The sequence below is a fragment of the Columba livia genome, chromosome 5, assembly GCF_036013475.1.
Source record: "Columba livia isolate bColLiv1 breed racing homer chromosome 5, bColLiv1.pat.W.v2, whole genome shotgun sequence".
NCBI classification, from domain to species: domain Eukaryota; kingdom Metazoa; phylum Chordata; class Aves; order Columbiformes; family Columbidae; genus Columba; species Columba livia.
In genome coordinates this window covers 5,233,598-5,246,640 of record NC_088606.1, presented here as the reverse complement: position 1 = coordinate 5,246,640, position 13,043 = coordinate 5,233,598, and the positions used below count along the sequence as shown (strand labels likewise).

Below are 13,043 nucleotides of genomic sequence, written 5' to 3'. Positions count from 1 at the left end.
GCTCCCCTACGGACATGCAGCACTTCCAAAGAAGCTATTCAAATATTTCCTAGAAAATTACCCCCCACCCCTGAAAGCATGGTTTTAATTCCCCACAGGGCTTGATCGTGCACAGCAGCACATACCTTGAGCTGGAATCCCAGCTGCTGTGCATTGCACAAGCCCGGCTTAGCAGCAGGATTTGGGACTATGGAGGAACAAAACTGCCCGATGAGGAAGGGTCTACAGATCGCGCAGAGTTTTCGGAGGCAGGATCTGAGCACAACCCCTTATCCCTCTAGCAGAAGGCATCTCATATTCTCCGGCAGCACCTGGAGTACCTTTGCAGGCCTTATTCTCTTGGTTGACACCGATGCTGGCAAGTCCTGTGATGGTACCAGAGCTTTGCAGAACACAGCCGTATTTTTAAACATTTGCTGCACTGATTAGGACAGTTTTACTTCCAAAAATGCTTGCACTTTCTTCAGAGCAAACAAATTTCTCTCCTATAAGTTCCTCAAGTTTCCAGAGAAATGCTCACTCATTACCTAGTAACACCACTCATCTCTTTGTAGTAAATTTTAATTATGATTTTTCTGACAAGCCTCATTTAGCTCATACCCACTGAAGGGCTTCTTAACATAGCTCTGATGCTAAGAGTCGGAAAAAATCCCAAGCTTTGTTTAACTGGCCATCTCATTAGTCTGTTTCAGTTAACTAGAAATGGCAACGACATGGCGCATTGCTGGTTCAGGTTAAAGCAGGAATTCTTGCCGTGAGAATATACTTGGAAATTCCAGATAAGTCTTCAGGCTGATAAGAGCAGCTATGTGGTTTCCCTAACTCTGGACTGGGTTTGATGCCAGAACAGCTGGCTCCAGTTTTCGGCTCCCTCAGGTCATCCTGCATGACGCTCAAGCATCCCGCAGGTTACGGGCGGTGGAAGCATCACGTATTTCATCTCCCTTGGCATCTGCGGCTGAGTTACCCCAGACTGCGGATGTTGTGCCAGATTGCAGATGGAGTGTGCCCTGAGGGAAGAGGCAATCCTGCTGGCTCTGCATAGAGCTGTCTGGAAACCTCCAAGAGGAAAATGAAAGAGTTCTACAGAGGAAAGAGTCTGAGCTCAGACATCCAGCCAGATCCAGGAAGGTTTCTTCCATTAGCCTTTCTCACCATCCCCACGTTGTTTAAGGTCCTACCATGGGGCTAATCCAGGCTCCACAACTTCAGAAAGTGGAAGATGTGGAACAGAGGGAAGATTTTGGAGCTCAGCAGATGAAAAACAAGAAGAAACGGACTAAAGTTTTTTTGAGATGAGTAACATTTTCTGCTATATTTAGGGACATGGTTTAGTGCTAGAGTTAGGCTATGGTTAGACTCAATGATCTTGAGGGTCTTTTCCAACCAAAATGATTCTATGATTCTATGATTTAACAGACTTAGATTGTCCAGAAGAAGGGAAGTGTAGTAGCTTCCAGCTGGCTCAGTGGACACAACCCAAGTGTTTTCTAGTCGGTTACAGAGATTTTATTTTGTTCTTTACCCCTGAGCACAGTAGATTCCCCCTGGACCTCATCGTGTGAGAAAGTAGCTTGGTTTGTACTTGACCAAAGTTTACAGGCACAATGGAGCTTCAAAATGAAAAACAGGCCAAAATTCTCAAGACAGATGAAAAAATTCTCCTTTTTTTTAAAAAAAATGCAGTAATTCCCAGGGGTAGCTGGCAACTGAGAGGCCACAGGATTGTTTGTCTGTTTATTTGTTTGGTTTTTTTAAAGGTTTCAGGTTGTGCATTGGTTGCAAGGACTGGGACTACCACATTTGCTGGAGGAATCGTCACCAAGATAATTATCAATCCAATAGTAGAAAGGGCTTTCTTTCAGAAAGAATATGTTGTGACCTGTTCTACATGGACAACAAGAAGAGGCTTGTTCAGTCAGAGGCTAAGAGGGGACTTACTGGAAGCCTACGGATACATTGAAGGGGACTTAGAAAGAGGACAGAGCCAAAGTCTTCATGGTAAGAGGCAGGAGATACAACACAAACAAACTGTGGCATTTTAAGTCCAGATTGGACATCTGCAAAAATTTCTTTGCAGAGACAGGTCACCCAGGGCATTGTTGTCTTTCTACTGCACGAGCATGATGTCTCAATCACTGTCGGGGTTGTCACATGCTGTCACACTGGGTGCAGTAAATATCTGAATGTCCTCTGAGCCAGGATATAGACTTCAGGTCCCCTATATGGAATCACCCGTGGTCTTCTAATTACCAAAATAAAAAGGGTGGTGCCAGGTAGGCTGTGATGTGAACAAACATGCTTAGAGAAAATGAAACATGGAGGAACTTCCAAGCACCCAGAATCATCCCTCTCCCATCAGGAACGAAGCTGAGTGCTGAACCCACAAATACCACACGAACCTTCACTGGTGGCTGTGCTAAAGACTCCTAGAACCGAAGTGTGGCGAAAGGATGACAGCTCAGGTGGAAACTCTCCTCTTAAATATCCTTCTGCTTCCTCAATCGTGGTCAGCTTCAGAGGGCAGGAAATTCGGCTCCTATGGAAAGGCAGAGAAACGACATGGGCTGGCTTCTCCTTCATTTTTGGGATGAAGAGACAAAAGGGCAACCTCAATCCCATGATGCTCCAAGCCAATACGACAACCGCTATGTCTCATTAGAGAGAAAAATCAGTTGCTCCTGGGAAGGAAAGGCAATGCCTAGTCACAGAATCATGGAATCGCAGGTTGGAAAGGGCCTCGAGGATCATCTGGTCCGACCTTTCTTGGCAAAGCACGGTCTAGACAAGATGGCCCAACACCCTGTGCAGCTGCATCTTAAAAGTATTCAGTGCTGGGGAATCCACCACTTTCCTTGGGAGATTATCCCAGTTGCTGGTTGTTCTCACAGTGAAAAACTTCCCTCTTGTGTCCACAGAAAGGCACTGGTGCTGCTTACGGGGAAATGAGACCAGCCCTGAGTCAAACTGGTTGCTCTGAAGATCCTTGAGATACCCATTAAAAATAACAGGGAAGGAATTCCAGCAAAGAGAGAGGGATGGTGACAAGAGATGGATGCACTGTCCAAGAATAGATGTTCCCTGGCATTGAAAAGCACAAAAAGTTATGAAGCTAATTTCCAAACCAGGTCTACAATCAGATCTGACATTATTTTTCCAAAAAGGATTTCCATTACACAGGCCGTGAAGTATCCGGGACATCATCTAGCAGATGTGCCAATCTCACTGCATGGGGACTCATTAACACTTACAGCATGATGAAGTTGGTCAGTTCTTCGGTTCCCCACATGCCATTGTACATCACTGATCGCTCTCCCTTCTCGTAAATCTTGATGGTAGGAAACTGAGTGACGTTCTCCTTTGTGCAAACGCCAGGCCAGTCCCAGCAGTTTACCCGAGAGAGCAGAACCCCCTGAGTTCCTAGAATGGAAAACAAATATGTAAATAATATGAGGAAAAAAAAAAAAGAAGAAAAATTTTTAAAAATATTGAAAAAGAGAGCTTTTTGCGGGCTTTTTGGATATTATCACATATATTTGTATTAACACTGCCAAAACTCCTACTTGCTTTGGCTACAGGGCTGGATCCTAATATGTAGGTGCTCTTGGAGCAAGACCAGGTGGGTCACCACTGAGAAGTTACTGGACCATTCCTGGAGCCAAACGCTGCTTTGTGTGGGCAGGACATCAAAATCCAGCCCTAAATACACAGCCCCTTTGAGTACATGCTATCTCCCTCCTGAAATTATCCATGGATATGTCTTACACTTTTGAGCATAACAGTAACTATTTCCAGCCTGCGAATATATTCCTGGCCACAAGGGCACAGTGCTGGCTCATGGTCATCCTGTTGTCCACCAGGACCCCCAGGTCCCTTTCCTCTACACTGCTCTCTAATATGTAATTTCCCAACCTATACTGGAACCTGGGGTTGTTCCTGCCCAGATGCAGGACTCTACACTTTCCCTTGTTAAATTTCATTAGGTTACTCAAAGGGACACCATGAAACCTTGAGGCAACCATCCAGGAGCATAAAAAGCATAAGAAAGGGTACTGGAAATTCTTTAGAAATAAGGCCAAGACAAAGAAACAAGGCAGGCCCTCACTTACAGGAAAGAGGGAAGATACAGCTTGGCACGGAGGAGACTAATGCACTCAAGGCTTTTTCAACCGGTACTGCAAAGTGTCTGTTTCATCTAAAATGTGGAGCTGTTAAAGGTGATGTAAGCAAGAGCAATGTAATACAGGGTGGCAGTCTGATGGTATTCACCCTGTCCTACTGTGCTCTCTACAACTACCTGAAAGGAGGTTGTAGCATGGAGGGTGTTAGTCTCTTCTCCCAAATAACAAGCGACAGGACAAGAGGAAATGTCCTCAGGTTGTGCCAGGGGAAGTTTAGATTGGATATTAGGGGAAATTTCTTCATGGAAAGAGTTTTCAGGCATTGGAACAGGCTGTCCAGGGAAGACGTGGAGTTGCCATCCCTGGAGGGGTTGGTGATGAGGTTCATATGGATATGGGTTAGTGCCAGGGTTGGGTTAATGGTTGGACTCAATGATCCTGAGGGTCTCTTCCAACCAAAATGATTCTATGACTCTATGCCAGCTGCTCATCTCCCAGGCACTAGCAGGTACCTTTAGGAACTTAAGAAAGAGCCTGAGGTCCCACAGGCAAGCGAGAGGGAAAGGAAGAGCACTGGGAATCACAGAGCAGTAAGTCCAGCTTTGGTTCCTGAGACGAGTACTAAAAAAGCTTTTTATGGGTCCTACCAAAGTGATAAACTCAAGGGATTCATAAGCAGTGAACCAAATGAGGGCAGGTTCTCTGCATGCTCTCCATGAGCCCAAGACACAGGTGTCTGCAACTCCAGCCTGTCTTATCAGTCTTTCATCTGCAGGATGGGCAAAGACCAGCACATCTGCTGCCGGTCCATGGCTGGGCCTGAGTTGGCAGGAGAACCATCACCAGCTTCACAAGCCACCAGACCTTGGTTGCCAGACTCACCTAACCTGCCTCCTACCTACTCACAGGCTTGACCAAAGACAACAAGGCTGTATACAATCCTCAGGCCATACAATGTCCATGCCCACTGCAGGAATGCCATATCTCAGACACCTTCATGCCTTCCCTAAATTTGCTTAAACAGGATTCAAGGGTTACATGGGGGAGATGGGATGAAACCTAGAGACAAGTAGGCACGTGGAGGCAAACCATTGCAAAGTGTCCTTCAAAAACCAGGGTCAGCGGAGGTGATGTGGATTTCTCAAGAGTACGGCAGATCAAAACAGACATGCTTTCTTCTCTGTCTGTCCTGGGTTTGATTCTGACCACTGTTTTCATTAAAGGCCTGGCTGATGAAATAAAACACACACATTCAACCTGCAATCAGTCCCAAGCCCGGAGGGACGGAAAGCAACTTGAAGGGCAAAGGATAAAACCAGCAGTATTCTGTAATGAGAAGCAGGATGCACAGATACCATCAGTGCTGCAGAAAAGGGCAAAGCTCGTTCTGGGATGAACTCTCAACAGCGTCTGCAAGATATGGGAGGAAAATGACGCTTTTCTGTCCTCGTGAGACCTCTGCAGAGCCCAGCAAGTCAGGCTGGGAAACATGCTTTTGGAAAGGTGTAAGCAGATCAATCTGGAGATGGGAGAAGTTTGGAAGACACGCCTCCTGAATTAAAAACAGGTATTAATACAAGCTTATGAGAACCAAGTACAGCTGAGTCTTTTTGGCAGAGAAGTTGTGGAAGGATTTTAATCACAGGTTAGAAACGTGCATGCCAGGGATCCCCACAGACAAAGGTGAAGGCAGAGGTGACTTTAGCATCGGCTCCTACCCTATGTCCTTGGCATCCCACCGGACCATTATCTGCAGCTCTCATTTGAGGTTGTGCTTTGCAGATCTTTCACATGAGAAGTCTGCTGCTGGTCTGCCTTGTGTCAAATGCAGGTACAAGAAAAAGCAAGCGGCAGGATGGAGCTAAGGGTCTGCAGTTGCACTCAGACAGTCAGGAGTTGTCAAAACACTCGAACGAGAACAGAAATGGTTTGTGTCACTCTCCAGGCTCTGAAATAACATCTCAGATTAAAAGCTCGTCCCTGGATTTATTTCACACCTTGGATCCAGCATGGCTGGTTCTCATCATCTGTTACCACATAATCTTGTGTCTTGCCCAAGTCTGAAAAATAATGCCATGGAAATAAGGCTTTGATGTATTGTTAAAATTGAGTTGCAAGGCTGCTCTAAGGTCCCTAAAATATGAGTTTTAGTATTTGGATACTACCTTGAGGGCTTACATACCAAAAGTGACCATGATTTCCAAAGGAGCCCCAGTTGGCCTGAGGAACGCTTTGTCCAGGACGATCACTCTCCCACCCTAATCTGCACCACATTATCAATTACTGAACAAGCAGCAGTTTCAGGAGTTGAGTAACTCAGCAACAAGCTGTTCAGCCCTGTGGTCACTGTCGAGCTGCTGGATGGGAAAAAACGTAAAAGAGGAACACAAGAACCTTCTGTTCTGTGATTTTAGCTGCTACCAAAACTGGCAACAGCGAGAACCTCTGTCCTAGGGGTCTTATAAAACTAGGACAAGACAAATCACCAAGGTTACAGGTGAAGGTGAAAAATCAATAATCTCTTAAACATCTAATTCTTCAAAGGGCAGGACTGGCATTAGAAACAGTTCGCTTGAAGAGCTGATCCAAAGGCTATAAGATGAAAGAGAAGTAAGTTATGTGTGAAGTGCTGCACTTCAAGGGGAGGAATCCAATGCGGAATGGGAAATGATACCCGGACAGCATCACACAATGGACTCCTAAATCCTCACTTCAGATTTAGGTTCCATGAATATACATTTCTAAATCACACAGGTGATTTTCATGCCTTTGAATTACAATTTCAGACCCCTGTCTTTGGAACTCATTGGTCTAGAAGACTCCGGAAGAAAACAAGAGGGAAGTAGAACTGGTTTGCAGCACAGTATATTGCTCTTCTTAGATATTGGTTTCCTCTCTTCTTTGCAAAAAAGGCCCGTTCAGCAAGACAGAAATGCTTCTCCTGATGTCTTGATAGATTTGACCTCTCAACAATGGAAAAACACTTGGGGGGCTATAAACTTAATTTTGTGATGATCTGCTGAACATCTGTTACAGGGTGATTCACAGGGTCATTCCAGCCTCCAGCCTCCTTCATTCCTTTGCATTTGATCTCACGTGGCCTATTCTCAGGGCCATTTTGCACAGAGAACGGGCAATAAAAGTGGGACCCGGTTCTGCAACCAAAATGTGCTTTCTAAAGCAGATGATTCATGGCTTAGACAGCTTGTCTGGGCTTCTCAGACCTTAGGAAGAAAGCTCCACCCCAAAGAGCAGACAGGAATACCAGCATTGCTGGGGGATCTGAGGGAGTGCCCCAAAAACATCACCATGTTTTATTTTCAGTCCTGCACAACTCAAGCTCTTCTTCTTGATCCAGATTTCTGTCCCTTGCTCTGGTGTATCTTCCTTCTCCCATAACTGAGGACCCTCCTAGGATGAGAGGAAATGGCCTCAAGTTGCACCAGGGGAGGTTCAGATTGGATATTGGGAAGAACTTCTTCCCAGAAAGGGCTGTTGGGCATTGGAACAGGTTGCCCAGGGCAGTGGTGGAGTCACCATCCCTGGAGGGGTTTAAAAGACATGGAAATGAGGTTCTTAGGGACATGGGTTAGTGCCAGGGTTGGGTTAATGGTTGGACTCAATGATCTTGGGGGGTCTCTTCCAACTAAAATGATTCTATGATTTTAGGTCTTCCAGCTCCTCTGGTAGCTCTGCCCGGGACTGAGGCTCCCTCAGCAGCAGAGGCAAAGGATCTCCACATCTCCAAATCCACTAACACAGCCGTTCCCCGTCCTTTCTAAGGCCACAGCAGGGAAAGCAGACTGGAGTCATTCCACAGGTCACATCTGGCCTGGGAGTCTTTGGTGGGACATCACTGATCACAGAGAAAAGGCTCTGACCCCAATCAGTTCCTAATCTCTGTTGAGAATCTGCCTGTGGCTACTTCCATATACCGAGATTGTGTACAGATGATTCAAAAAACACATGGTGAAGCTCAGGAAGAGGCAGGGTTTCATCCACTGACCCTCCCAGGTTGCTCCTCAGACTGCCAGGGAGTCTAAAACAAACTCCAAGCCATCAACAACCATAATGTCTCTAACAACAACCCTCCCTGAGCTTTCCTGTTTATTCCCAGGATTTCAGTCCAGATCAAAGCTGCTGGTGACTCTGCTTCATGCAAACTATGAATGCAAAACCACTTTCATCCAAACCACAGCACAGTCCGCAGCGTTCCCAGGAGGGTTTCTCATAAGAAACTCCCACTGTATCTTCTTCCCAGAAAGCTGGCTGGGTCCTCTGCAGGCTCTGTATCACAGGGTCACAGAATGGTTGGGGTTGGAAGGGACCTCTGCAGATCATCCAGTCCAACCCACCTGCTAAAGCGGGATTTCTGTGGCTGCCTGTGAGACTGCCCATGTAATTAAGCCAGTCTCCAGGTCCTGAAGGCGCAGTCACTGTAAATTCTTTCTCTGACACACCATGCTGTTCTGGTGGATCTGGGCCTGCCCACACCTGTCCATCACACTTCCCACCAAAGCCAGAGCCAATTTCTGCTCCTTTCCAGAATGAGTACTTTCAAGGACAGGAGATCCGATGTGCTACCCAGCACTTTGATTTGCTGTTCAGTGTGTAGTGAATCTCCTTGCCCTGTGCAGGACCTAGCACTCAGGGACACAAACAGCACCCTGTTCCTGTGATGCACCCTACAGTGCCTGCTGTTTGCCCACCCCCCTGGTTCAAAGCCCACCCTGTGTCACCCACTGCTGCTGGTGCTCTGCCCTGGGCCTCCCTTTGCTCTACCACCATCATCATCACCATCACCCATCACGCAGACACTGTGCCCACCAACATCATCATCACCGCCACCACCATCATCCATCGCGCTGTCGCTGTGCCCACCAACATCACCATCACCACCACCACAATCATCCATCACGCTGTTGCTGTGCCCATCATCATCACCATCATACATCACACAGTCACCGTGCCCACCAGTTTGACCATCATCATCCCTATCATCCATCACTCTGTCACTGTGCCCACCAACATCACCACCACCATCACCATTATCCACCACACTGTCATAGTGCCCACCAGCATCACCACCTCAGCTGCACGGCAATTTGGGCAGCTGGTGTGTACCAATTTACACCAACAACACGAGGCGATGGCAGCAGGCCGCATTCCCAGTCCCGTGACCTTATAGAGGCACAAATGGACTGCAAAAATCCCCAAATAAGAACCAAAGGACTCTTCACAAGCAACCTGATGCGGGTGTGCCTTCCTTAAGAGTTTGGGAAATCAAAACTAGGATATTCTGGGTGAGGCAGTGAGGTACCACCAATATACTCAGCCTTCTGGTTCCTGCTGCCAGGGCAGGTGCATGCCAGGTGTCAAGCATTCAGACCTGTGGCTCCTTACCTTTCAGGTGATCAGCCACCTCGGCGTAAGACCGCAGCACTGCCAGGGACACTGCTTCCCCTGAAACACAGGAGAGACACAGCCCTGAGGGACACAGAGGTGACAGACCAGACCCACCTTGCTCTCTGACAAAGTCACGTTATGATTCTCTGCACACTGAGCTGCTTCCAGCTCTGAAAGACCTAAAAAAAATACAGAAAATTGGACTTTATGCTTCTGTGCAGCAGACAGCAACCGGGTTGTCTAGGCTAACACATGAGCCCATGCTACCACCATTTCCCCTCTTGTTCTACATTCGGTACCTGTAAAATGAAGGTTAAAAACCTATGCACACTGATTTCTTCTGTACTGAAAGATATTGTCTTCACACTGCATCACTCAATGAGAAAGGCTGATTTAATCTGATTGCTAACATTGGGTGGAGGCACATGGGGCAGGAAACAGCGTTTATTTATAGTTAAAACTTGTCTACAGGATCACCATATTACAGAAAGCATGGTGAGCAGCGCAAGCTTAGAGAAGGGACCGCCAGGCCACATTTCATACTCACAGCTGGCATAAAACATCACCACCGTGCGGGCAGTCTCCAAGAGGGCAGAGTGGAAAGTCTCTTCCGTTAGAGCAAGGATCTGCTCCAGGGGCAGCTCTCGCTTCTTGTCCCTGGAAACTGCTTCCACCACTTGATCATCTTGAATATCTGCAAGGGACCCACAGCTGAGCATGAGTATGGGTATGTGCACAGGACAGAGGGATCTGCAGCCCCTAGTTCCAGCACATCGGCATGTTTTAGTGAGGCAGCACCCCCCAGCAGAGAGGTGGTGACTGTAAGCAGTGGATAATTGCCTGATATGGAGGAGTGAAACCACAGGCACAGACACACACACAAACTCATCAAAACACACTCAGAATCACAGAATGGTTTGGGTTGAAGGGACCTTCAAAGCTCATCCAGCTCATCCATGAGCAGGGACATTTTCGCCAGCTCAGGTTGCTCAGAGCCCCGTCCAGCCTGGTCTGGGATGTCTCCAGGGATGGTCCATCCACCACCTCTCTGGGCAACCTGTCCCAGTGCCTCACCACCCTCACTACAAAAAATGTCTTCCTCATGTCTGGCCTGAATTTCCCTCCTTTAGTTAAAAACCATCACCCCTTGTCCTGTCGCAACAGGCCCTGCTAAAAAGTCTGTCCCCATCTTTCTTATCAGCCCCTTTTAAGTACAGAAAGGCTGTAATAAGGTCTCCCCAGAGCTCCTCTTCTCCAGGCTTAACACCTCAATGCGCTCAGCCTGTTCTCACAGCAGAGGTTATCCCATCCTATCCACTTACCACATCTCACACCGGTTGTACCCTCTGATTTGAACCTTATTCTTTAAGCATGTTGGCTCCTCTAGGATCTTGCATCACTTTTCTTGGGAAAACAAAACCAATTTTGTTTGGAAAACAAATGTATTTTCAAGGAAACATTGCAAAGGCCAGTGTTTTCTCCCTGGGGAAGGCAAGTCTGGAACAGCTCTTAGACAAACACATCTCAAACCTTTCCAAAGGGACTGATAATTCTGAGACGCTTCATCTGACGCTTAAAGAGGAGCCAGCATTGGGTGCACTTTAAACCCTCACGCCTCTGAAGCTGGATTCACTCAGCATAATCATCCCTCTGCCTCATGCAGCACTTCTGCAACTGTTCCTCTAACAACTGCTGATTTTCTTTCCTCATGTTTCCCCTAAAAATTACGCCTGTCACCAACGCCCAGTGTTCTGCAGAGAATACAAGAGCCACTTTGTATGGTGTGATGTGACTGTGATGGTTTGCCTGGGATTTGCAAAAGTGTTCTCTGATGTTTTAACAAATGCTTGCTGCCTCTAGCAGATGCTGATTGCATGTCCTATCAGATGACAATCAGCTTTTCCCTGTTCAGTTGTGCACCTTGATTGTTATTCTCTTTTTCATCCTCATCCTCCTCGTCCTCCTCCTCATCCTCTTGGATTTGTTTGACCTTGCTCTTGTCTTCCACCAGGGTAATAACTTCATCAGTGTCTTCCAAGACCAGGTATTTGATTGGCACTCCCTAAAGAAAACAGAATGAATCAGTGAGAGCAAAACATCACCCTCTGCCTATTCTGTCTGCAAACCAAACTCAAGACTGATGGGGAACCATCACCCAATTCCTTATTTTTGGGCATATTTCAAAGCTGCTAAACAGGGGAGCTTCTGGGGCATGTTTCTTTGACCCCATTTCACCTGGGCTTAAGTTTTTCTCACTGCAGGTTGACTTTTTCTTGCCAGGAAGAAATTGTGGCTATGTGGGATCCTGGGGTGAAGGTGAACACCCACTCCACCTCCCAGTATCTTCATATAGATCCATCATTGCAAGATAAAGCCCAGTGGCCAAACAGTGAAAGAGAATGAGGAGGTACAGGGTCCTCTTGGCTGTCCCCAGTCTAGAGGGGGGAGCCTGGGTCAGAGCAGCCTATCGCAGTCTGGGAAACTGGCACAAAAAATCCTGTATCTCATGGAGCTCAACCCAGGAGAAGTGGTCCCAAGCGTACATGGGCTGCCAACCCATGGACAGAAAAGAGCAAAAAATGTATTTCTCAGAAACGAGACCTTGTCGGCTTAAAACAAGTTCTGGCACTGTCTCAGTGAAAGGCATTTCGGAGAAAATGAATTTGATAATGAACTGAGAGGAATGACAAACTGCTGCTACCTCCCATTGGCTCTAAGAGGAGAAACACAACACACACATCTCTCACCAGGGCAAGGGAAGCCCTCAGTGGACACCCAGTTTCAGGTCTGATCCTGTATCTCTGCAAATGTGACAGTGCAGGTAATCTGGGGCAACATGTGCTCCCTGGCATTTGTCGGCACCAAATTCCATCTTGCCTCACAAGCTGGGTCAGGTCCCTCCAGGGTTGAGCTCATCTTGATCAACCTCATTTAACTCACACCCTGCCCTTTTCCCAGATCGCTGCCAAAGGCATTCGCTTACATCAGTTCAGCACAGACCTTTGGTTGTTTGCTCTTAGTTTCAGCCTCATTTCCTCTCCCATCTTTTCAATGCCTTTCCTAAGGGGCCAATGGCCTTTAGAAGTCCAGATCTCTGGGGAATTTGCACTTGAGCTCCTACCTTCAGTAGTCTGCAACCTTGCGTTGCCTTAAGATATAATGGAGGTGTCACTCTACATTTTGAACCCAAGATAAACACTTTGTCTCCTGTAAGCAGGCACAGTTGCTCTGCAGCACCAAACTCAGGCAGTTCCAAATACATGTGGGCATCTTGGGAAAGACATTCTCCATGCGCTTCTGGGAAGGCTGTCAAGTAACAACAGAGGTGAGCAACACGCCAACACCTCTCAAGAGCAACACTCCCAGATAGGGAAATAAGACTTGTACAATAAAGAAATCCAGTGTCTAACCTCATCTGGTGTCTTGAGAGCAACGTTTGACCGGAGCAGAACGTTCGAATCTACGAGGTCCCTTCCAAAACACAAAGTGAACATTAGATGGTGTGACGTGTGTTCA

At 47.0% G+C, this 13,043-nt stretch overlaps 1 protein-coding gene across 2 annotated transcripts in view; it reads right to left on the bottom strand.

Annotated features, from left to right (window-relative positions):
* Positions 1–13,043, bottom strand: part of TXNDC16 (thioredoxin domain containing 16) — a 44,011-nt gene that overhangs the window by 15,356 nt on the left and 15,612 nt on the right. For both annotated transcript variants that reach the window (XM_005506345.3, XM_065063187.1), the window contains exons 10-15: positions 12,938–12,998; positions 11,448–11,589; positions 10,075–10,221; positions 9,525–9,584; positions 3,252–3,420; positions 2,403–2,539 (exon numbers count right to left, since the gene is read on the bottom strand). In XM_005506345.3, the coding sequence (XP_005506402.2) occupies positions 2,403–2,539; positions 3,252–3,420; positions 9,525–9,584; positions 10,075–10,221; positions 11,448–11,589; positions 12,938–12,998 (716 nt within the window). The remainder of the gene's footprint in view (positions 1–2,402; positions 2,540–3,251; positions 3,421–9,524; positions 9,585–10,074; positions 10,222–11,447; positions 11,590–12,937; positions 12,999–13,043) is intronic.